At 42.1% G+C, this 26535-nt stretch overlaps 3 protein-coding genes and 1 pseudogene across 4 annotated transcripts; 3 read left to right on the forward strand and 1 right to left on the reverse strand.

Annotated features, from left to right (window-relative positions):
• The first annotated feature begins 1134 nt into the window (after positions 1-1134).
• Positions 1135-1746, forward strand: LOC116909517 (keratin-associated protein 9-7-like). 2 transcript variants are annotated; one of them, XM_032913123.1, is made up of 2 exons: positions 1135-1418; positions 1458-1746. In XM_032913123.1, the coding sequence occupies exons 1-2, from the start codon at positions 1135-1137 to the stop codon at positions 1744-1746; spliced, it is 573 nt and encodes a 190-aa protein (XP_032769014.1). The 2 variants fall into 2 exon arrangements, with proteins under 2 accessions (XP_032769014.1, XP_032769013.1); XM_032913122.1 differs by having other exon boundaries at positions 1135-1746.
• Positions 1747-8490: 6744 nt separating this feature from the next.
• On the forward strand, positions 8491-9048 carry LOC116908967 (keratin-associated protein 9-1-like). Its single transcript, XM_032912429.1, is given in 3 exon segments — positions 8491-8594; positions 8596-8744; positions 8747-9048. Coding segments are annotated over 3 exon segments (555 nt in total).
• A 5223-nt stretch (positions 9049-14271) lies between these two features.
• Positions 14272-14814, forward strand: LOC116908968 (keratin-associated protein 9-7-like). The gene has a single exon (XM_032912430.1). It carries the CDS (start codon positions 14272-14274, stop codon positions 14812-14814), a length of 543 nt encoding a protein of 180 aa, XP_032768321.1.
• Positions 14815-18117: 3303 nt separating this feature from the next.
• LOC116910321 lies at positions 18118-25527 on the reverse strand (annotated as a pseudogene).
• Positions 25528-26535: the final 1008 nt, after the last annotated feature.

Genomic DNA, 26535 nt, shown 5'->3' on the forward strand with positions numbered 1-26535 from the left:
CACTCGTTAGAAGACGCGGACACATACCATCATGAGAACATGATTCATACCAGCTTAAATAACGGAAATATGTCCACCAGCGATGAGACACATCGATAAGGCTTGATCCCACCTACAACGATCTCAACTGTAGTGAACAAATGAACGCTATGGGCGATGAGTTCACAAATCACAAACGAACTCGAGCAAGAGAAACCAAGTAACACATGCTGCATGATTCTAACTTTTAAGAGAGATCAAAAATCGACAGACTCCAATGCTCTACTAGTTGCCTTAAGGAGAAGAGTGGAGATGACACCAGGATGACAGTCACCAGGTACACCATTATTCCCTGACACGAATGAGGGACATCCTCTGACTTTGTCCTATTCAGTCAAGCTACATATAAAAGTGCGTTATTTTTTCTGAAAACACAGTTATGATTTAATTTCTTTTAAATGAAGGTGTATGGATTCATCTCGCAGAATTTAATTTCCTCATTTTATGAAGACAATGTGCTGATTGGTGTGTATGGCCTCTGTTTACTGGAGCTGCTGCTAAAAAGAATGAAGACCTAAATTGGCTGATGTTTTCTAGGTCCTTGTGTCCGTTTGCCCTACTGGCCCACATTCAGATTCTGTTTCATACAAAAAGGACTGGGGCAGTCACCCTTTACCCACATCCCCTTTGATAAAGCTGATGGGGTACATGTTTGCTGCCTCTTGTAGTGTGGAATAAGCAGGCTTCTCTGAGGAACAGGCTTGGATCCAGACCTGGATTCAGTTTGACACTGTGAACATAAGAGTATGCTAACCTTTCCCCTAATCAGCATACAGCCAAAGGTACAAGATGAAGGGATAATTTGACCCCTTCCTGTGGCCACAACAGTTGTCACATGGACATGACAAGAGCAGAAATGACACTGATGAGTGTATACAAACATTATCCACAATTAGTTATTTAAAGAAAATTGTCAAGGATTTGTAATATATTGAACAACTTCCTCCTTAGAGCATTTCCCCATGATCCATTGGAAACAAACAACAACAAGGAAAATTCCTGTTATGTGCAGGGTATAAAAGCCCCAGGTCTGAAACAGTTGTCAGAATCTCAGAAACTCCTGTGAACAGAACCTCTCCCTCCACATCCAACACCATGACCAACTCCTGTTGCTCCCCTTGCTGTCAGCCCACCTGTTGCAGGACCACCTGCTGCAGGACCACCTGCTGGAGACCAAGCTGTGTGACCAGCTGCTGCCAGCCCTGCTGCCAGCCCAGCTGCTGTGGCTCCAGCTGCTGCCAGCCTTGCTGTCAAACCACCTGCTGCAGGACCTGCTTCCAACCCAGCTGTGTGAGCAGCTGCTGCAGCACACCCTGCTGCCAGCCCTGCTGCTGTGTGTCCAGCTGCTGCCAGCCCTGCTGCAGGCCCAGCTGCTGCCAGCCCTGCTGCAGGCCCAGCTGCTGCCAGCCCTGCTGCAGGCCCAGCTGCTGCCAGCCCTGCTGCAGGCCCAGCTGCTGTGGGTCCAGCTGCTGCCAGCCCAGGTGCTGTATCTCCAGCTGCTGCCAGCCCTGCTGCAGACCCAGCTGCTGTCAGTCCAGCTGCTGCAAGCCCTGCTGTGAGCCCTTCTGCCTCAACCTGTGCTGCCAGCCAGCCTGCTCTGGACCTGTGACCTGCACCAGGACTTGCTACCAGCCCACAAGTGTCTGTGTGCCTGGCTGCCTGTCCCAAGGCTGTGGATCCAGCTGCTGTGAGCCCTGTGGTTGTTGATCAACTTACCACAGACCCCTAACAACAAATCTGCAAGACAAGCACAGTACACCAAATTTACCACCACTTTCTGCTAATAATATGTACTTAAGAGTAATACATGTCTCATAAACCTCCATAGTTTTCTTGTTAACAGATTTGTAACTTGATCACTGGCTACCATCAAATCCATTTTGATATCTTTCTTATTCCTCTGACTGCTTCTAAACACCAACTGAACTTCACCTCAGCTTTGACCAAGAGATAATTGCCTTTTTAACTTAATAAATTAAAAATAAGAAAAGATGCTTATAATCATCTAATTATAACCTCATAGTGAAAAATATCTATCATTTTATTCCAATGTGGTATATGATTTTATGATTCATCTTGTAGCTCCTTTATGACCACTTCATATTTTCTTCTTAGCTTAAATAAATAAATAAACAAATAAATACCTTGTCCATTGGTGTTTTTAATACATTTTTGCCTATATTATGTTGTGCTTTGATTTTTTTTATTATTATGTTCTTCAAATTATGTTAAATTGTCTATGCTGCAAACAGTTGTTCCAAAAGTTGTTATGCTTTTGGAACTCCATCACTGTGGCTACAATGCACGGAAGAATGAGTTAATGGATGATAGAGCTATTCATGCTCATGATTTTAGCACAGGTTTGTTTGGGACTCCAGTACTTGGAGGAAAGAGCAGGGCGGCCAGAGCAGTTGAAAAGGTGTTTGCACCACATAGACCAGAAAGAAGCCAGCGCAAGAAAGTATGAGGGACCTCATATGACCTTCAGAGGCAAAGCCCAGGGTCTTCCTCCAGCCAGGTTCCATCTGTTTGCATTTACTCAGCATATAGAACAGTGCCATTAACTGATGAGCAGGCACTCATACTCAAACAGTAACACTTGAGCAAACCCAGCCCAAGTCAAGTGACCTCTGAGTCAGCAGGCAGTTAGGGATAGATGGAATCAAATCAAGGGCCCAGGTTGTCAGATTCTTGAGGTTGGGTAGTCACGGGCACAGTTTTAGTTTAAGGAAACATGGCACTGTAAGCTAAACAGGGGCTACATGTGCTCTGCCTTCCTCTCCGGCAACATCATTAGTTCCTCTCATTTTCACTTCACCTTCATTAACACAGCTCTTCCTGATTCGTGACTCATACCTAGGTCACCACGACCCACACCTGAAGAGCAGCAATGTTTTTAAGAGTCCCACTAAATGATGGGAACTCCAGTCAGGCAGATGGAGAACGAACACCTTCAAATACATTTGATGATCCAAATGCTCCTGCTACTGTCCTTAGACTTTGATGTGAAAAGTTGCCCTAGTAAAAGTTTGTTGATGCCATAGAAATGTCCTTGTTTTTCTGATCTCTATTCCTATATGACTTTGAGTATCACCGAAAAATAGAATTTCACTTACACTCACCCTTGGAGAATAATTGTTTCCATGTCAATACTACATTAAGGAAATATAAGAGTAACAAATTCAGGATTCAAGGCAGCAGCAAATTAATGATGCTAACAACCTTTGATCCTCCGTAAGCTTTGAACTGACTGAGAGCTTAAAACTATACCTGAGGGTTGGGGATTTAGCTCAGTGGTAGAGTGCTTGCCTAGCAAGCGCAAGGCCCTGGGTTCGGTCCTCAGCTCCAAGAAAAAAAAAAGCTATACCTGAACTATGGGAGGGAAAGAGCAATCAATTGAGCAAACTGAGAACGTGGGTTCTGAGGTTGGTGGGGCTGTGAGGGAGGAGACTTCTAGGAATGGTGGTCATTGTGAGAATGGAGCTAAAAGAGAAAACAACAGACATTCTGAGAGAAAGAACAGATGATGGAGAATTTACTAATCTCGTGGTTAATGCTGCTACAGGCAACAGGAAATAATGAAAAGAAATAAAGAAGTAAATACCTTAGAGGGAAGAGCTGTCATAGACACGTGGACTTCTCAGCTGCATGCCAGAGATTCTTTCTATACCCTTCTTAAAAATATGCTTGAGGGAGAGGGAGAGGGAAAGAGAGAGAAAGAGAGAGAGAGAGAAAGAGAGAGAGAGAAAGAGAGAGAGAAAGAGAGAGAGAGAGAGATCTTAGCTCAGAAGAATATTTTTATTTTATTTCTGTTTACATAAACAGAAAAGGGAGGTCAAGGGCTAAGCACTGAGTGGTCTTTGATATGGAACATTTCACAGTAGATCTTATCAATAGGAACAGTAGACTTGACCCCAGGAGTAGTAAGTTAACCCAGGCATTTTCTAGATGGACAGCATCAACTTTCCTTCATCTAAGACCCAAAGCTTTACTCTGTTGTCCATTCCTCTTCAATCAATTTGTAGTAAGCTATGTAAACATTGACTATAATGACTTCCTGGAGTTCTCCCTTTAACACACAATGTAGAAAACTAATTCCTGGATTTTGCCTATATCAATGAGAAACTAGCAAACTCTAGGATGACATAGAAAGTTTAGGAACTGTAAGAGAGGCATTAGAAAGGTCATTATAGGATGTCATTTAGAGTTCAGGCATAGCAGCATTAGAAATTTGTATTCAATTCCTATTGCCCTTGCAACGAGTCACCACCAACTTGGAGGCTTAAACAATACAAATTTATTATCTTCCAGTTCTAAAGGTCAGAAGTCAAAATTCAGTATCATTGAGCTTGAATCCAAGTGTTGGTGTGGTTGCACTGCTTCTGTAAGTGAAGATTGGCATTTTCCAACTTCTAGGATCACCCACACTTCTTGTAAATATTTCCATATTTTCCATCCTCACCTTTCTTCATATTTACACTGTGTTTACACTGAACACCTACAAATAGTCCAGAACAACTCCCTCTTGAGATTCTTAATCACATCTGCAAAACCCTTTTGCCATGGAGGGAGATGTGTTCATAGTTTGGGACCTGCCCACCTCTTAGGGATTCTTCACAAAAGAAGACCCTTGATATGTTCAAAAGTAACTTACTCATGCTAGGGAGAATCTAAGAATAAAATGGTATAATGTACTTATTTCTACTAAAATGACATATGTCAAAATATTCCCATACAAATGAAGACTGTATTGAAGTTATAGAAGTTAGAATTTCAAGATTTATAAAGCTACATATGTCTAGAGGTTTACCCTCTTGCTTGGTGTTCAACATGCATTAATGACTCAGAACTACTTGTTGGAGTGTTTTAAAAGTTGATTAACAACTCTTACACACATGCTCACCCCTTAGTGAGCCTGTCTAAACCTCAAAGTCAGAACCTGAAAAGCCCCTCATACCTCACATGAGCACCACAGAAATCTGAGCACAACAAGAATTGGGTGTTGACTTTGAGAACCCACACCCTTCCTTCTGACATCATAACATCATTGGTTAGTGATGGAGATTACATCATTAATTTCAGACTATTTTTATGTTGTAAAATTATGTTTAATTCTTCACTTCTTAGAAAAAATCATTAAAACGAAACAAATGAAATGTTGATTATGAATAATGAAGTTATAGACAAGACACAATGTAGAGGAAAAAACTACTGACTTTGAATACATACCAAAATGGAAGCTTTTATAATGGAAATTAAAACACTTGAGAAATTTAATGATAACAAAGACAACAGATGTCAGAACTTAGGAGGACACTTCAAAAATGTCATTTTGAGAAAAACCTATAATCTTTTACTATTTATGATACAAAAAAATCTCTAAAGATAATGAATATAGTATTTGGTTTAAAAGTTGGAGAATAAAATAAGATTATCAAAAGTAATTAGATGTAGCCTCATATGAATTTAAATTAAGGAATGAGGTGGTAAATTTTAAATGAAGGAAACCAACAAAATCTAAAGTTTGTGCATATTGAAATGTTTTAAAGGAAATATATTCCAGTTAATACTGGTCTGAAAAAGAACACATTTGGGTAATATTTGGACTGGATGAAAACAGGTGCATATCTGCAACTTTTCTGACAATGTTCAATACATAAAGCTCAAACTATGAAAATAGATCCCTATCATGTATCATTTACCAAAAGATAATATGAGTTCATTAAAGACTTAAAATTAACACACAAAAAATATATTTGCCCATGGGAAGTGTCACTGTTTGGAGGTGTGACTTGTTGGCATAAGTGTGGCCTTGTTGGAGAAAGTACATCAGAAGGTGGGCTTAAAGCTCTCTCCAGTGAGGAAGTGTCAGTCTTCTCCTGTTCACCTTCAGAAGAGATGGAGAACTCTTAGCTCTGCCAGCACCATGCCTGCCTGGATGCTGCCATGCTTCCTGCCATGATAATGGACTGAATCTCAGAACCTGTAAGCCAGCACCGACGAAATCTTGTCCTTTATAAGAGTTGCCTTAGTCACGGTGTCTCTTCACAGCAATAGAAACCCTGAGACAGGAAGTGAATATAATCAAGGTACTCTATATACATATACGAGTATGGGTAGGTAACTAAAAAATTCTAACTTAGTGTTAAGAAGATGGCACCCGGGGCGGGGTGCAAAAAAAAAAAAAAAAAAAAAAAAAGAAGATGGCACCCTTGGGCTGAATATAAGGTAATATCTACATAGTCTTAGGATGCTTGGTTTCCTTAATATGAAATAAAAAGATCTATAAATAACACAGAAAAGACTGATTGACCAGCCAGCACTAAAATTGAGAGAGAAAGAGAAAAGCAACAGCACAGGAAAGGGCACTGATAATATGAGCAAAGGCTAATATCTATTATATTTAAGGAATGTCAATGAAGAATTTTTTAAAAAGACAATTACACAGAAACAAACCAGACATGATAGTACCTTACAAATGAGAAACACAAAGACTTATAGGACATATGTAAATACAACTCATCAATGTTCATGAATTTGAATGAAAATTATGAAACATAGTAAATATAACAAAACCCTACAAACCCCACAGTGGAAATACCAGGTATTAAAATATGAAGCACCAGTTGGTTCAGTAGCATATAAGTGACTGACAACATGACTTGAAGCTCTGGAATCCATACAGTGAAAGAAGAAAACAGTCTCAGGCAAATTGATCTCTGACCTCCATATATGTGCATGATGCACACATGTATATAGACATATACATACACACAAATAAATAAAATAAAAAATTTAAGACCTAAAGCAGTAAGAACAATAAGTTATAGGCAAGTATTTGCTAATGTTGGCCATATACAAATGTTCAAATCCAGAGACTGCACTGTAAGACTATATGGGGATATATTTACAGGAATGCAAGCTCAAGTACACAAAGCTTTAGAAAAAATATTCATGACCATGTGACTCACAAAAGTCCTAATTATCAAAATTGTCCATCAATAACACAAGAATTATTACATTAAAGTGTCACACAATAGGGGCAGGAGAGATGGCTCAGTAGCTAAGAGCACAGGCTGCTCTTCCAGAGGTCCTGGTTCAATTCGCAGCATGTACATGGTGGCTCACAACTGCCTGTAACTTCAGCCCCAAGGGCTGGTGTTCTCTTGTAGCTCCTGTAGGCACTGCAGGCTTGGTGCACACACATAAATGAGGAAAAATACTAACACACAATATGAATAAATCCTTAAAGCTATACCCCACGATAATCAACTGTATGAAAAAGGAGCAAACAGCTATAATATTCAATGAAGTAAGTAACTTTAACAAACATAATTTTGGGTGAGAAAAAAGAAAATAAAGCAAAGTATATGACATTTCAATTTGGATAGAATTTCACAATTCTATCCTGACACAGTCCGGGAAGTGCTTTAGGGAAGGACTGTGATGTTGATGTTTTCACAGTGGCAAATCCTCTTTCCTTGGGTCCAAGCCTCGTAAAATTAATCACTTGAAGCATGATTTTCAAAAGATTTGCAAACCCTATGCTATTGTAAGTCATCAGACTATTTGTCTTATAGGGAGGAAAGGACAATGGTGAGGGGAAACAGAATGAAAATGGCTGCCACAGAGTTGACAACTACTTACTGACATGGCTGACAGCTTTGGCAAATTTGGGTGAGCTATATATTTAAAGGCACACATTTCTCTGGAAGCATGCTATGATTCAACTTCCTTTTTAATAAAGTTATCTGTGGGGTCATGGAATTTTCTCATTTTGTGAAGACTATACCCATGTCCTACATGAGGTAATGTTTCTCCTGTTAACTAGAGTTAAGGTCTAAATTGTTGATGCTTTGTTAACCCCCATGTTAACCCCCCCATAACTTTGGTTCAGAGTAATATACTCAAAAGAACCATTCTTTCTTCAATAAAGCTATTGCTACAGCAACTGTGCATGTTGCAAACAAACATGTCTATTATAATCTGGAAGAAGCAGACAGTTCCAATTAATAGACTTGGGCCCAGGCAAAAATTAGATTTGCCACTGTGAGCATATCAACGTCACAGTCCTTCCTCAAACACTTCCCAGGCTGTATCAGGAAAATGTACAAATTAAGGAACGAGATTTTTCAGCCTCTCTGTGCCCACAGAGCCATCACATGACCAGAGAGTAACCAAAGCGGGAATAGTGGCAATGATTCCAAAAATACCATCAAGGAACTATCCACAATTAATTGCAGCATAATTTTCAAAAGATTTGCAATGCTTGTAGAGCAACTTCCTGCTGTGAAAACTTCCTCTTGAAAAGTAGAAAACAAACAATAAGGAAAAGCCCTGCTTATTGGTCCCTTCATGGGATGTCCAGGGTATAAAAGCCCCAGGTCTGAAACAGTTGTCAGAATCTCAGAAACTCCTGTGAACAGAACCTCTCCCTCCACATCCAACACCATGACCAACTCCTGTTGCTCCCCTTGCTGCCAGCCCACCTGTTGCAGGACCACCTGTTGCAGGACCACCTGCTGGAGACCAAGCTGTGTGACCAGCTGCTGCCAGCTGCTGCCAGCCCAGCTGCTGTGGCTCCAGCTGCTGCCAGCCTTGCTGTCAAACCACCTGCTGCAGGACCTGCTTCCAACCCAGCTGTGTGAGCAGCTGCTGCAGCACACCCTGCTGCCAGCCCTGCTGCTGTGTGTCCAGCTGCTGCCAGCCTGCTGCAGGCCCAGCTGCTGTCAGTCCAGCTGCTGCCAGCCCAGCTGCTGTCAGTCCAGCTGCTGCCAGCCCAGGTGCTGTATCTCCAGCTGCTGCCAGCCCTGCTGCAGACCCAGCTGCTGTCAGTCCAGCTGCTGCAAGCCCTGCTGTGAGCCCTTCTGCCTCAACCTGTGCTGCCAGCCAGCCTGCTCTGGACCTGTGACCTGCACCAGGACTTGCTACCAGCCCACAAGTGTCTGTGTGCCTGGCTGCCTGTCCCAAGGCTGTGGATCCAGCTGCTGTGAGCCCTGTGGTTGTTGATGAAGTTACTACTGGAATAGAATAATCTATTCTTAGACCTGCTGGAATTTTACTTCATTCCAAACTCTCTGCCTTTTCTCTGCCTTTAGTACTCATACAATCATCAAATTCTCAGTCCTTTAATAGATCTGTGAACCATCTTACCCATTTTGATGTTTTCTTCATTGTTCTGCCTTAGAAGTTAAAAAAATATACAATTAACAACTATCTTATTATATCTTTGCAGTGATAAACACCCATCATTATATCTGTGTTCAGTTTTTTTTGATTCACCACGTGACTCATCATGACATATTTGTATTGTCTGCTGGACTGAAGAGACACTGCCCACTGCTATTCTAATAAAGTCTTCTTTATTCTACATCCCATTGTATGTTTGATTTTTTTCTACTATTGATTTGATTTTCACATTATGTCTTTTGATCTAAGTCATGTCATTCATTGCATTAAATTCACTGCACTGATCAAAATTTCTTCACTGTGATACAATAAGGGAAAGAGCAACTTAATGAGTGAAAGATTTCTTCTACATCATAGCACCTGGGTGGGGGTCTCAACTCAGGATTCCTTGTCCTTGTGATTGGATGAAAATCATGGTGCAAGAGTGTGTGTGGACAGTAGTCACTGTGTGGAGAATGAGTGGTTATGGGTGTTTGTCCTGAAATGGGGCATCTATAGACCTCTCCTACTCCACTGCAAAGGATCAGGGAGCATGAGGGTAGAAGGGACAGAAAGTATTTAAGAGCTGGAGGTGTGGAAGAGCACTGGGACACACTGTCCAATGCACAAGGCATGGCCATTGCTCTGATGAACTCATCACAGCTGTGGTTCCTTGAAAGGTTTAAGTGACCCCTGATACACCAGGTATCCAGTCTGGGCCCCGGGTTTCTGCTTCTAGAGCGAACATAACCACAGGTTCAATTCCATTTAAGTAGCTATAACACTGGAACTTGTGCTTCGATTCTTCTCTGGCAAGGGAAATACTGAAACCTTTCACTTTCTGATCATATTAACAAAACTTCTCTCAATTCATTGCCTACACCTTGATCACCACCAGCCACTGAAGGCTGGCAATGACTTTAAGAATTCTACTAAAATGATGTGAACTACATTATCCTGGTCTCTATCCAGTGACTGGTTAACCCCTTTTAGTCTGTGTCTGCTACTGTCCCAGGATATTATCATGAGTGGTTGCATTAGAAACAATGTGTTCATGTCATAGAATGCCACTGTTCATGTTCTCACACTTGTCACCAAGAGCAAGCAGCCATGTGGGAATAAATCATGCCCCATGAGACAGACTAAGTTTTCCCTACACTCAGACATAAAGGGATAATTTGTTTCTAGGTCAAAACATTATTAAAGGAATAAAGGAGTGACAAATCCCAGGACTCAAGGTGACCAGTGCCCATGCTATCCACCTTTGATTCTGTATTCTTTGGGCCACATAAGGGATCAAAATAACTTCCTGAGTTTGAGGGGGGAAAACAAATCAGAAGAGGGAGATGGAGGCCCGAGTTCTGATATCTAGACTGTGGAGGAAGGGAGGGGGGCATTAGAAGCCATGGTTTATATTAATGTGGACTGGAAAGAGAAAACTCCAGAAGTCCATGAACAATAGGGAACATACAAATGTAGTAGTTGATGCTGCTATGGGAAAGGACAAATAATTAAAAGAAATGAACAAATGGACAGCCAGGTTTATCTCCCTGAGAACAATTAAAACACACCCACACAACACCTAAGGGGTTCCCGGTGCAGGGTGTGTGTGATCTTCTCAGATATATAGCTAGAGAGGCCCAGTACTCTGCGTGCAACCGACCTTCAGAGAGACATATCTTAGCCCAGACAGTCATTTGATCTTCCTTTTTGTTTAAGGATACAGATGAGGGAGCTCACTGGACTGCATTTTGTTCCTTGTATGTAGATTCCACGATACCTCTTATCTAGAAATGGAGAACTCGAAGCCCAAAGAATCATCCCATGTGGGTTTTGTCTGAACTCTATTAACACAAACTTAACTCCCTTTGATGTGTGTTTCCATTAAAGTCATATGTGCTTTTAAATACGTCTCCAGTCTGTTTATAGAAAATGACATAAACACTGATTGCTCTTTGAAATTCTCCTTTGCCACACCTAGAGATTGCACTCTTAGACTTTAAATAGGTTTCCTTCAGAGAGAAAGTTCTTTTGGATTCTAAGCCCCAACTCCAAGGTATGATAGCTTAACTTCAAAAAGTTAAATGGGAGCCATTAGAAAACTCAGGAAAGAATTAAAGTCAAGTCCGGGCACAGTGGGACTGGAAATATACATCTGCTTCTTATTACTCTTGAAATTAACCACCACCAGCTTCATGGCTAAAGCATGTAGTGATGTTATCTTCCAGCTGTGATATCTGAAGCCAAATTGGTCTCATTGGGTACAAATCCAGGAGTTGGTATGCTTGTATTCCCAACACTAGAGGAAATCCATCTCCTGACATTTTTTAGCTTGTAGAACTGCCCACATTCTTTGGATCATGAGCCTGTGTTTTTCTTGCCTGTGTTCTCCATTTTCCTCCGTCTTTGTAGAGACTCTTTTTACATTGGACATAAGAGCAGCCTCTCCCTCTTGAGATTCCTAACTAGAAAACATGGTCAAAATACATGACAAACCTGCAAGGAGTTGTCTATAGGAAACCCAGCATCATGCACAATAAGCATATGACAATAATTGGAATATGAGAGAGGGTCAAGGCAGGCCAAGGAAGAGGACTCAGGTAAAGCATGGACTCAACAAAGGCTTCAATGGAGAAATTAAAAAACAAAAAACAAAAACAAAATCCAGACAATTAAAAACACGTAATTAGACGTAATTGGCACCACATAAAAGAGACCTATAAATATCCAAACGAACGCATGGGAAGTCAGCTCACTGGTCTTCAAGGAAAATCAAATTAAGTCTATGATGAGAAAATACAAAATAGCTACTCTGTTAGTCAGTCTTCTGTCACGTGACAAAATAAGATAAACAACTTAAAAGAAAACGTCTATCTTTTTGGCTCATGGTTTCTGAAGTTTAGGTTCACAATCTCTTTATTTTATTGCTTCTAGGCTTATGATTAAAGCACTATTATCGTGGCAGAAACATGGGAGAAATGAAAGCTGACCACCTCATGGTCACCAAGAATGGAAGACACAGAGACAGAAGAGCCAAATATTTATATATTGCTCTCAATGATCTCTTTCCTCCAACTTGGTCATACCCCTAAGCTTTTCTCAGTATCATCAGCACAGCAGAGGGCCAAGTGTTCAACACATGGCTCTGATAGACATTTAAGAACCAAACCAGAACAGATACATAATAAAAATGAAAACTGGCTTAATGCCCAGATTGAAAATATCAAGTGTAAATGATACTTAAAGCAATGTGAACAACCAAGTGTATATTGTATATATCATTGCAACCTTAAGTGGGTGCATGTATGTTGATGTGGGGGTTGAGGGGGAATATATACACGTATGCAGCTGTGGATGCATGTGTGTACACATGCTTGTGTGTACACATGCTTGTGGAGGCCAAAGGACAACCTCAGTTATTCTTCAGGGAGCCATTCGCCTTGTGTTGAACTGGTCTTGCATTGCCCTGGAACTTGTTGATTAGGCCTGGCTGGCTGGCCAGAAAGCCCCAGATATCTGCCTATACCTTCCTCTATGATGCTGGGAAGACAAGCACAAGTCACTTTGCTCGACATCTTTTACACAAGTTCTAGGGATCAAGCTCAGGTTCCCATGATTGCTTCAAGGTAAGTACTTTACCAACTGACCTATCTGCCCAACCCATGTAGCTGTTTACTTTAAAAAACATTTTTGAGTTGTATATTAATGTTTATTATATTCACAATTTGGAATCCAGAATTTTCCCTCAAAGAGTATATCTGCAGATGTCTACACACTTGTAGACAAAGAAATAGGCAAACCATCATAAGAGTATGATTCACAAAAAAACTTAAGAAAATGTCCATCAAGGACACAACAAGTTAAAAAAATATAAGGTCTTGTCATGCAATGAGGATTAGTAGATTATAGACTTATCATACAATTATATGAAAGGTCAAGTAAAATTAAAGACATAAATGCTGAATCCAATGAAACCATTAAATCTCATAAACATAAGTTTGAGCAAAAGAAAATGAACCATAATGAGTTATATTATCTCATTTTAATAAAACTCAAAAGTTGACACACTGTAAAAGCAAACATACACACACACACACACACACACACACACACACACACACACACATGCACTAGTTACCTTAGACAGCAGGGAAAAGACTGCAATTATAAAATTAAGGCCATACATACTGTACATACACACACCATCACCTAAAATGAAGGACACATGATTTCCTGTATCATACTAGGTCAGACTACATATGAAAGGGTGTGTTCTTCTTTGAAAGTATGATACAAATTATTTTAAAATGAAGGTGTCATCTTATGGCACTTAATTGCTGCAGTGTCCTCTGGTAAACAGGGTTCAGATCTAAGCTGGCCAATGCCTTCTAAACTACATGTCATATTCTGAATTCCTGTGTCTTCTGAACCACCATGTTTTCTGAACCTCTAGGTCTTCTTTCTGACTCTGTATTCTGGCTTTGGAGCTCATAGATACATTTGAAAAGTGACTACAGGCCACCTTCTTGTCATGAATTCTTTGCTGAAACTGGTATAGCATGGATATCATTGGTTGCAGATAGGCAAGCCTGTTACAATAAGCAAATGTCTCTGGAAAACAGTTTGGACTCGGGCATGGCTTCATTTAACCACTGGGAATATAGCTCTCCATACAAATACATCCAGTCTGCACACAGCCAAGAAAATAAGAGAACAAAATGAATAAACACATGTTCTAGCCCCTTCTGTAGCCTCAGAGACTATCACCTGAGCAGATGATAATCAGAGTAAGAACAATGCTGATGAAGACTTCTAGAAATGTTCTTCCTTGAATTATCCACAATTAACTGCTTACATCATAATTTCAAACGATTTCTAAAACTCAAGGAGCAACTTCCTGCTGTGAGGATTTCCTCTTGAAAAGCAGAAAACAAACAATAAGGAAAAGCCCTGCTTATTGGTCCCTTCATGGGATGTCCAGGGTATAAAAGCCCCAGGTCTGAAACAGTTGTCAGAATCTCAGAAACTCCTGTGACCAGAACCTCTCCCTCCACATCCAACACCATGACCAACTCCTGTTGCTCCCCTTGCTGTCAGCCCACCTGTTGCAGGACCACCTGCTGCAGGACCACCTGCTGGAGACCAAGCTGTGTGACCAGCTGCTGCCAGCCCTGCTGCCAGCCCAGCTGCTGTGGCTCCAGCTGCTGCCAGCCTTGCTGTCAAACCACCTGCTGCAGGACCTGCTTCCAACCCAGCTGTGTGAGCAGCTGCTGCAGCACACCCTGCTGCCAGCCCTGCTGCTGTGTGTCCAGCTGCTGCCAGCCCTGCTGCAGGCCCAGCTGCTGCCAGCCCAGCTGCTGTGAGTCTAGCTGCTGCCAGCCCAGGTGCTGTATCTCCAGCTGTTGCCAGCCCTGCTGCAGACCCAGCTGCTGTCAGTCCAGCTGCTGCAAGCCCTGCTGTGAGCCCTTCTGCCTGAACCTGTGCTGCCAGCCAGCCTGCTCTGGACCTGTGACCTGCACCAGGACTTGCTACCAACCCACAAGTGTCTGTGTGCCTGGATGCCTGTCCCAAGGTTGTGGATCTAGCTGCTCCCAGTCCTGCTGCTGATAACTCTATCTCTTGTCACAGGATAGCTTGCCGTCATCTAACCAAAGTCCCCCAACACAATCATCCTGTGTGCTTTGCCGTCACTATCCTTGCATTGTCTTCCTGGAAATGGTCTTTAGTGTCTGTTTTATAAGAGAGCCTGCTCTTCTCATTACTCAGCACTTACCATCCTGCTCCATTTAATCTTCTCTTGAGCTTCAGTTATGGTCTTGGATCCAGAAAAGAAGCTTCATTCTTGCTCTTCAAGGAAATTAAGCAAAGCAAACCTTCATTCTTCTCTCTTAACCCTCCTCAGCGATAATTATTTCATTTCTTAGTGGACTCGTACTCTCGTCAGTATTGGGCTCACTTTAAGTTGTCTTCTGGGTTCCATGTGTTCTAAATAAATCTGCATTTGTTTTACTGAAAAATATACGGATGGTGTTTCCTCTTTTCTTGGGTTTCTGGGTGCTCTAATGGCATTCGCTTCACAAAAGCTTATATTCTGAATGTGTTCGTCATCACTGCACAGTCCCACAGTAGCCTCATAACACCTTCAGAGCCAACAAAGTTCCTTATTCATCTGGGACAGCACTCGGGTCTTGGTTTTATCTCGGGCTACTTTCACTTACATCTTCCTCCCAGCAGAAACAGCCAAGCACGGGGAAGATGTGCCGGTCTCTGGCCTCTCCTGCTGGGGAAAGCTTCACACTTGCACACATAGGGCATTATTTCCAATCACAGGAAAGTGAAGGACAGAGTACTATCCACAGTTTCTAAGTTAGATGTCTAACAACAGGGGATAGGTAAGGAAAATATGGCTTATATACATACTGGATAATTTCAGCCATAAAGAAAAATGAAGTTATGTTGTTCTGGGGAAAGTGGGTGCAACTGGACATAGTTGTGTTAAGTGAATTAAGCCTGGGTCAAAGAGACAGGTATCTTATGTGCTCTTTTATCTTCAGCTCCTAGACTTTATGTAATAGTATGAGCCATTAACATACATATATATTATATACATATATATATATAAGTGAGATTAGAAGTAAATCTCTTCTGTTCTCTGAAGCAGTAGAGTTTCTACTGCATTCTAAATACTTATCCCTATAGCCAAAGATAAATACAGTTCTCACCAGTTATCAAAGTAGCTTCCTTTTGCAGACACATACTATTACAGAGCTCCATGGTGGGTCAAGTTCAGAGAAGTGACCATAGGGAAGACAGCATCTTGCTCAGTCTCAGTTGGTATATCTATGATGCAACCCCTACACCTGGGGTTCTGAAGGCGTCACGGAAGAAGGAGCAGGACACCTGCTGTTAGAATGTCTTCCGGATATGAGAAGCACAATGAGCCCATGAAGGCTCAACAGTATGGTTACCTAAACAAGATTGGCACGATGACAACTCTAATTGACAAACCTACGTGTGTGAGGAAACTCTCTCCAGGTCCCACTCCTAGATGAAGAGCTAGAGCAAACAATGGATGCTGAGAAAAAGGAGGACCTGTTCTCTCCGGGGATGAGTCCCCTGATAGGTCATCCAATAACAAGTAGTTAGGCTGAAACCACATGTACATTCAAGCACTAGCAAATGATGGGGGAACTATGTGTGCATGTGTGTGCATGTGTATATGTGTGTGCATACTGATGAACATGTGGTAATTATAGAAAAAGTGATACATCTGAAAGAGGGGGAAATAGAGGAGTTTGGGAGAAGTAAGTACAATACTTGTGTATAAAATTCTCAAAATATTTTTAAATAAAATATAAGCAAAATTTTTTGGAGGTATAAAGGGAACTAATCATGGAGGGGTAGGCAGAGAGCAGGTGAAGTGAATGGAGCATAGGTGAATATGTTTACCATGTGATCACAGCTACTGAACTTTCTAGTAAATGCTTAAAGTAAGATAAAACAAGACAGGAATTGCGTGGCATTAGTATCCATGTTTGGGTATAAGGAGGACTGTCAAAGAGGGGACTATGGGTAGATGTTAAGGAAAGGTCATTATAGAGGAGCACAAAAAGGCTTCAGGACTCTCTTGGGCTCATGCAGGACTCTTCACAAGGCTCTTCAGGACTCATGCAGGATACAATCCAAAGTCTGGAGTCTACAGCTTAGGAGGTGCCTCAGCTTATAAAGGGCTTGCTACATAAACATGGGGGACCTGCATTCATGCCCGCAAAACCCACGTACAAAGCTGGGTGTAGCCGCATGCATCTGAAGTCCCAGGGCTGGTGAGGACACAGGAAGACCCCTGGGCTCTCTGGCCAGCCAGTCCAGTAGTTGTTGAGCTCCCAGTTCAGTAGAGAGACGCTGACTCAACAACTAAGGTGGGAAAGCTATAAGGAAGAGAGGCAACATTGACCTCTGGTCTCCACATGCACAGCCGTGCCCTGCTCACACACTTACACATGCCCACATCCCAACAACAGGAGAATGTACTTGGTCATGGTACCAGCCACAGGTGGGAAAACAGTTCCAAGAGGCAAGGATGACATGAGTGTGGTTTCTCGACAGGAGATATGGGTAAATGAGGTATTGAATGGGAGAAGGAACTTCTCAGCAATAATCCAGTGCATGTATCACAGGTGATGCCCAACAAGGAAAAGGTATGTCAGGCACATAGGAGATAGATGATCTCTGAAGCAATCTTAATGGAGATGCAAAAAAATATGGAAATGGGCCGCTCTGTAAGTGATACAACTAGAAAAATATCATCATCAGCTGAGAAAATTCCTAGCCGATTTCAAGAGAGTTTAAGGTGGGTTTTAGTTTCTGTGGATAAACTCTATCAGAGCGCTTGAACTGAATCTCTATGAGATCCCCAAGCATCTCTGACCAATCAACACAATACAGTAATGGATTGATTCACATTCCCTCAAGAAAACCACAGCACGCAAAGGACTGTATCATTTTTGAGGGTACATTCAGGCTGGCATTAAACTGTTAACTATTTACCCAAAAATAAAAGGGAAAGTACTTTCCAGAAGCCTCAGAGTTGAATCTTATTATTTCTACAAATCTACCAAGGTTTGAAAACAGTTCTTGCAACTTCAGAAACCTTGCTTAAATGGAAGAGGATAAGGACCCCTTTGGGGCATGTAAAATTTATTATCTCCATGAGTCAGATAAGTATGCATATTTATCACAATTTTAAGTCTAAAACTGAAATTCTTCTGCTGCCTTAATAAGCCATGAATTCTAAGAGGAAGTCAAATAAATAAGGCCACTTTTCTTTTTGACCACAAGAATTAGAAATATGTTTCAATCTCAGACCTGGAAAATGGACTATACACAGCCTTCTAGGGGAAGAGAGGCACCTTAGATGTTCTGATGGCACTGAAACTTTGGTTTCTTTTCAGTAGTGAGTGGAACATGAATAGGAAGGACATTGTTGCTTGGAGAAATGTCATTTTCACGTCTGTCTGACATTTGCTTCTGAGAAACAATGCGATATATCTCTGTTGGAATTGTCTGAAAAGCAGCTTCAACATTTGTCGAATCTAGAGCAGATGTCTCAACCAACACAAACCATTCTTCTCTGCAAAAGCCCTGAGATGACGTAAATCACTCTTATTGCCCACAAACATGATAACAATGTTACTATCAGCATGATCTCTCAGTTCTTCCAGCCACCGCTCTACATTTTCATATGTGAGATGCTTAGCAATGTCACAAAACAGTCAGGCACCTACTGCTCCAAGACAGTATGCAGACAGTATAGCCCTGTACCACTCCCGCCCGGCGGTGTTCCATAGCTGTGCCTTTATTGGTTTCCCATCAACCTGGATGCTTCTTGTTGCAAACTCTGCTTCAATGGTACTCTTGCTTTCCAGATTAAACTCGTTCCGGGTAAATCGAGACAGGAGGTTACTCTTTCCAACACCAAAATCTCCAATAAGGACAAAACCTTAAAAAAAGAAGTCGTATTTGTCGCCGACGGTGCCCCTGGCGCGCAGCCAAGAAACTGAGGGGCGGGAGCGGGGGTGGCAACGGGGGCAGGACCGGGGATCAGTGGGTCATCTCTACAGAGGTCAATAAGGTCACTTTTTAGATGAAAGGCAAGTGCGAGTGGCAGCATTGTCTCCTGGAATTTCCTGAATTCATACTGAAACCCATTGCTTGCCTGAAGACCTGGAAGACTCAGAGAACGACCCCCTCCCCTGCACTCCGTTTGGATAGGCAATGTCGGTGCTTTTATCTCTGCCTCCCCTTCATCAAAACTACCATAGTTCACTATTCCTCCCTCATCTAAGATATATATAGTATAAATTGCCAACTGAGCCAGAATGAGTTTTGCTACCCTCAGTGCTATTTCTTTAAAATGTGTCCTTGTCCGTTTTGTGTTGCTATAACAACACATCTATGACCAGACAGTTTATAGAGGAAAGAGGTTCATATGGCCGATGACTCAGGTGTCAGAAAACTCCAAACAATATCAGAATCTGCATCCCAGGAGGGCTCCTCGGCAATGAAGCAGAGAAGTAGAGGGAGACAGTATGTGTTGCTTACCTAGTGGGAGACGAATCAAGAGACTGACTCGACGAAAAGCAAACTTGCTTCATGACAACTTGTTCTCTCAGGAGCTGGTTCAGCCCTATAAACCCCACCCATTTCCTGGAGCCAATACCAATCAATTCATGAGGGCCAATTCCCACAATCTAATTATCTTCCACAAGACCCTACTTCTTAAAGGTCCTACTGCTTTGGCACTGCCCACCAGATACCAAGACGCCAGTCCATAAACCTTGGAGAGACGAACCCTACCCCAGCTACAGCAGGATGTTGTTACATGACTCTGCAGTGTGTAACCTAATAATTACTGTCCACCATTCTACACTCTCCCATAATACTGTTAGCATGTTGTTTGGGCAGGAACGTGCTTTAGAAAAACCTACACAAAGAGCCACATCAAATCCAAACTGAATCATGGAAGACTGATTGAATCTTGACAGATTGGGAACCAATTTTATTGGAGAATGTGAGGGAAATATAAAACTGAAAGTTAAATTCTGGAATTGGAATTGTTCCATAAAGAGAAACAGCATAAAAGTCAGTCAAACTCAATGCCACAGACATGGGATCAGAATCACATTAAATTGTCCTCAGAGGCACGGATGAAGTGAAGATTTGGACATTAATATTTGTTTTTTAAAATAGTATCAATAATAATAATAATAATAATAATAATATCACCCCATAACATAAAGAAAAGAATACTATAAATTTCAACATTTTAAAGTTATAACAGCTAAGACAATAAGGAAGAGAAAAATCCTAGCCACTCTGATGAGAGAAATACATGACATAAAGTATTGTAATTGTGGAATATTAAGTTGTCCCTGCTGTATCAAGAAATATGTCCACTAAATCAGTCTGGAGGTTCCTCAGAAAATTGGACATTGAACTGCCTGAGGATCCAGCTTTACCTCTCTTGGGCATATACCCAAAAGATGCCTCAACATATAAAAAGACACGTGCTCCACTATGTTCATCGCAGCCTTATTTATAATAGCCAGAAGCTGGAAAGAACCCAGATGCCCTTCAACAGAGGAATGGATACAGAAAATGTGGTACATCTACACAATGGAATATTACTCAGCTATCAAAAACAATGACTTTATGAAATTCGTAGGCAAATGGTTGAACTGGAAAATATCATCCTGAGTGAACTAACCCAATCACAGGAAAAACACACATGGTGTGCACTCATTGATAAGTGGCTATTAGCCCAAATGCTTGAATTACCCTAGATGCCTAGAACAAATGAAACTCAAGACAGATGATCAAAATGCGAATGCTTCACTCCTTCTTTAAAAGGGGAACAAGAATACCCTTGGCATGGAATAGAGAGGCAAAGATTAAAACAGACACAGAAGGAACACCCATTCAGAGCCTGCCCCACATGTGGCCCATGCATAAACAGCCATCCAATTAGACAAGATGGATGAAGCAAAGAAGTGCAGGCCGACAGGAGCTGGATGTAGATCTCTCCCGAGAGATACAGCCAGAATACAGCAAACACAGAGGCATATGCCAGCAGCAAACCACTGAATTGAGAATAGGACCCCGTTGAAGGAATCAGAGAAAGAACTGGAAGAGCTTGAAGGGGCTCGAGACCCCATATGTACAACAATGCCAAGCAACCAGAACTTCCAGGTACTAAGCCACTACCTAAAGACTATACATGGAGTGACCCTGGACTCTGACCTCATAGGTAGCAATGAATAGCCTAGTAAGAGCACCAGTGGAAGGGGAAGCCCTGGGTCCTGCTAAGACTGAACCCCCAGTGAACATAGATTGTTGGGGGGATGGCGGCAATGGGGGGAGGATGGGGAGGGGAACACCCATAAAGAAGGGGAGGCAGGAGGGGGATGTTTGCCAGGAAACCGGGAAAGGGAATAACACTCGAAATGTAAATAAGAAATACTCAAGTTAATAAAAAAAAATAAAATAAAATAAAAAGAAATATGTCCACTATATTGACTATAGTTAAGACAGGTTACTTAAAATTCTCTCAAAACTCTTCTTGGTAAATCATTAAAATAATGAAGGAATTTGGATGCAAAACAATATACATACGTGAGTATGTATACGTGAGGTAGCTAAGAATTAACATTACAGTATGCATATTGGCACAAAAGATAGGATACCTACAAGTAAATCTAATAGACATTATGTAAGGCTTCTCAACATAGTATTATAGAAATTCGACTAAGGAATTTCTTAAATTTTTATTTTTATTTTTAATGTGTCTATGCAGATATGTGTGTATGCATGCATGTGTGAGCCACACACATGCTAAAGACAAAGTGTGTGCTCACTCATAAGTGAACGCTGGCAGTTAAATAAAGGATAATCATGTTACATTCCAAAGACCCAGAGAGGCTAAGTAAGAAGGACAGCTCAGGAGGAACACATGGATCTTTCCAGGAAGGGGAAATAGAATGGATTTTGCTAGTAGACTGGGGATGTGAGGGGGGATGGGAAGGTTGGAAGGAGAGAATACTAGGAGAGACAACAGTAGTTGGGGAAGGGGCATTTGAGGGATGATGTGAAAACCTGTGATAACTTCCTGGAGTCTACAAGAGTGACCCTAGCAAAGAGTCCTAGTAACTGGGGTTATGGAGGCTGAACAGGCCACCTTCTATAACCAAGCAAGGCTCCCAGCATTGCAAGAGGGACACCAATCCAGCCACAAAGGCCTTGACCTACAATCTGTCCTGCCTGCAAGATGTGCTGGGGTGATGGTGGCACAAAACTTGTGGAAGTGACCAACCAATGACTGGTCCAAGTTGAGGCTCATGTACTGCCTGGATGGCCAGGAACCAGAAGCAGGACAACCCAGAGAGCCTAGGATAGAACCAAGCAGGACTGAAAGAAAATCGATTAAATGAGTTCTAATGATATTCTGCTATGGTTATAGATCAGTGCCTGACCCAACTGTCATCAGAGAGGCATCATCCAATAAATGATGGGAGCAGATAAACCAGAGCCAAGCACTCAGCAGAGCTCAGGGAACCCTGCAGAAGTGAGAAAGGATTATAGGAGCCAGAGGGGTGGAGGACACCATGAGAACACAGCCCACAGAATCAACTAAGAGGGCTCACAGAGATTGAAGGGACAGTCACAGACCCTGCATGGGTCTGCACCAGGTCCTTTTCATATTCATTATGGTTGTGTAGCTTGGCGTTCTTGTGGTGTCCTAACAGTGGGAGAAGGGGTGTCTCGGACTCTTGGGACCCTTTCCCTCCTACTGGGTTGCCTCATCCAGCCTTGATATGAGGGTCTGTGCCTAGTTTTAGTGTATCTTATTATGTGATGTTCAGTTGATATCACTGGGAGGCCTGCTTTGTTCTGAGGGAAAATGGAGGGGAAGTGCATCTGAGGAGAGGTAGGTTGGGGAGGAATTGGGAGAAGTTGAGGGAGGGAAACTGTGGTCAGGATGTAAAGTATGAGAGAATAATTTTAAAATGCTTAAAAATAAAAACTAATAAAAATTGTAAAAGAGAGCCAGAAAAGGTTGTTGGATCCCCTGGAGTTACAGACAATTAGGAGCCATCTGAACTAGGTACTGTTACCTGAACTCAGGTCCTCTGCAAGGGTTGCAAGTGCTCTTAAGGGCCAATTCACCTCTCCAGTCACCAACTAAGCAAATTTATGAACAATTCTATTCCTAGGCATTTTACTTTTAAAAAGAAATCCAAATATTAATGAAAATATCTCTTCACAACTTCTAGAACAGAATTATTTTAATATTTTAATAACCTTGAATTTCTAACTATACCGTGTGACCATGAACAGCAGAGGACAGAAATTATGTCCTATCCATTCACTGGGAGAATATAAACCAATGATAATGAATGAATTACCTGGATGAACTGATGGCAATAGCATACATATAAGTAGAAAATTCTGTACTACTTTGCTCATATGAAGTTTATACACAGCTGGAAGTAACCTATAATCTCACTATATTAATAAGCAGATGTGAGGAGATTCTACTCTGAAAAGATGGTGCTAAGTTCAATTTCCCATTGTGCTCAGAGTGACTCAGGCATGTTCATCTTGTGATGAGCTTGTAAACTAATGATTTCAACACTTTTCTAATGAATGGTGTGCTGGATATAGTTTTATGTCAACTTGACACAAGGTAAAGTCATCTGAGAGGAAGGAACCTCGATTATAAAAATGTCTTCATAAAATTGGCTATTCAGAAGCCCGGTGGGTATTTTCTTAGTGATTGATAGGAGAAGACCCCAGCCCATTGGGGGTGGGATCAACCCTGGGCTGGTGGTGCTGAGTTCTATAAGAAAGCAGACTGAGCAAGCCATAAGGAGCAATCCAGGAAGCAGCACCCCTCCATGACCTCTGCATCAGCTCCTGCTTCCGGATTCCTGTCCTGTTTGAGTTCCTGCCCTCACTGTCTTTGACAATGAATGTTACATGGAACAATGAATGAAACAAACCCTTTCCTCCACGACTTGCTTTTGGTTGCGGTGTTTCATCACAGAAATAGAAACCCTAAGACAAATGCTATAATACAGAAAAAATTTTAATATATTATAACTTACATATAATCCACACATCATCCCCCTCTAAAGTACTCACTTGTTCACATGGAAGAACAAAGGAAAAGACAAGTCAGTCACCCAAGATCACTGACTGGTACTGTTCCACATGGGAATGCACTTTACCTACCATCTTCCCAGTGCCTCTAATACTCATGGGACGGACACACAGTGGGGTGGTGGGGAGGCTGATACATTCCCATATGCATACACTACTCCTGGGATGGTGGTTGCAGGCACGAAGAGACATGGAAGAGAACAAGACATTGCATAGCTTGCTGGGAAGATCACACAATCAGGTCCCTCCCCCGAAATGCTTCCTACTCTAAGCACAAAGAAACAAACCTGTAGAAAGAACAACCCTGACCCTTCCGGGCAGCAACCACCACGTGACCAAATGATGATGTGACTCCCTCCTTTGGTCTGAAACAGTTGTGAGTTCATCTCAACTCACAGATATACTAAATAGTTACCTTTGAAAACCCCGTTAACATTTTGTAAACCATTTCCACTGTGTAGGTCACTGATCTGAATATAGGAAGAATAAAAACAGCAACAAGGAAATCACTCACTGATTGGTGCACATCTTGAAAGCCCCGGGTGTGAAAGGACAGAGAGGAAGTCATCATATCCTAGCAATTTATAAACAAAGCCCACATCAACATCATGACCCACTCCTGCTGCTCTCCTTGCTGCCCTCCATCCAACTCCTGTAGGAACACCTGCTGGGAACCAACCTGTGTGGCCATCTGCTGCAGGACCACCTGCTGCCAGCCCAGCTGCCTACAACCAGTCTGCTGTGAGGCCACCTGTCTCCTTAAGACAACTTGTGCCATTGTCTGCTGCAGCGCACCCTGCTGCCAACCCCGCTGCTGTGCGCCCCTGTGCTGCCAGCCCTGTGGCTGCTGACCATCTTCCCATGTAAACACCTACACATTGTGTTTATGTCATTGCCAGCCTTGTCACATCAGACCAAATCCACTCTTAGTGGATTTGGAAAGCCACCATAATCCCAGCAGAAATCTTTAAATTTACCTCCTTTTAAAAAAAGAATGATTCCCTCACCCTCTTACCCTCCTCTTGCTGGGGATGGTGGCCCCGGTGCCAGCTTCATAGATGACAGGGAACTGGCCCGCGCTTACATTCTGAGTCAAGATCTTAACAGCTCCTTATAAGTAACTTTGGAAAACACTTTCATTAGAATTTCCATGGGTTAATGCAATCCTCTTTTTCAAACCAGAAACAAAGCATCGTCTCACAGTCATGGAGGACAGAAATCCAATGGGCTAATAGGACCGCACTGGCAGAGACGTTCCATCCTGAAATCCACAGAGAATGATGACTTCTACATTCTCACCTGTTCCAGCATCTAGACATCCCTCCCCGACCAGGATCATGACCTGTGCCCCCAGCTTCAAAGCCAGTAGCACTGAGTATCTCTTCTTTTTTTTTTTTTCGGAGCTGGGGACCGAACCCAGAGCCTTGCGCTTGCTACGCAAGCGCTCTACCACTGAGCTAAATCCCCAACCCCCACTGAGTATCTCTTGCTCTTCTTCCATACTCACCTCTCTTCCTCCAGACACAGCCACCGAAAACCTCTACAACCACGCATCGCCATAATCACATCTTCTGCACTGTATGCACAGCTCTTGTACGCCATGTTCTCCTTCTTGTTTACTTTGTATTTCTCTCCCTGGAACTCTTAATTAATTGTAATAAATCCTTAAATTATTCATTCCAAATTATCTCCCATCACTATGCCCTATTAAGTCCCTTGATACGATATGTGCACATTGGTAGATGTTTAAGCATAAAATATGTCATATCACACTCTAGGCATGATGCTGCCTGCCCAGCCGATCTCTAGATGTTTGTCTCCTGGCTTAACTGAAAGTTAATACAGTTAATACCAGCTTTCCTTGGTTCCTCCTACTCCAGCCTCTGGAAACCACTCTTTCTTCTCTGATTCTGACTCTGACTTTTCTAAAGATCATTGGAGTGGACTCAACAATGCACCTTCTGTCTCATTTCCTCCATCATCTTATCTGTGATGGACACTTTGGTTATTCCCACATCGGGCCTGTCTTTCATGAATATGACAGGGCTAAATCTTTTCAAGATCCTGACTCCAATCACTCCTGGCCCATGTCCTGAAGTGTGCCAGAGGATCATTCAGCATTGTTGTTTTTAATTTTTCTGAGGAACGTTTCTTCACTTTTCCCTTCCAGACCATTTCACATTCCACTCCCAGCATCCTCACACCTCATCAACACCTCTGTCCCTTGCTTTTCTGACAATAAGCAGACATACTACTTCAACCACTCAAGGGTTAAATGGTGTTCTAGTGTTGACTGAAATCCCATGCAATGAAATCAAAGTATGCCCTATTAGAATAAGATAGAAGACCAAGGAAAGATGCCCCTCTCCTGCACAGTGTTCAGCTCCTCACTACCAATGGTTACAAGAGTGGATCATACAACTCTAAACTTCTGTGTTTCCACACCCAGCTCTTTAGAGATCTGGGTTTTTGTTGTAGTCTTTTGAGAAATACACATTAATTTTTGTATTTACCCTCTCATATATTCATTTCAACTGCAGTTTCACCTCGCTCCACTCCTACAAGTCCCTCCTCCCACCTCTCTTCTGCCCAAAAACTTCATTCATTTCA

The sequence above is a fragment of the Rattus rattus genome, chromosome 9 (genome assembly GCF_011064425.1).
Source record: "Rattus rattus isolate New Zealand chromosome 9, Rrattus_CSIRO_v1, whole genome shotgun sequence".
Taxonomy (NCBI): Eukaryota; Metazoa; Chordata; class Mammalia; order Rodentia; family Muridae; genus Rattus; species Rattus rattus.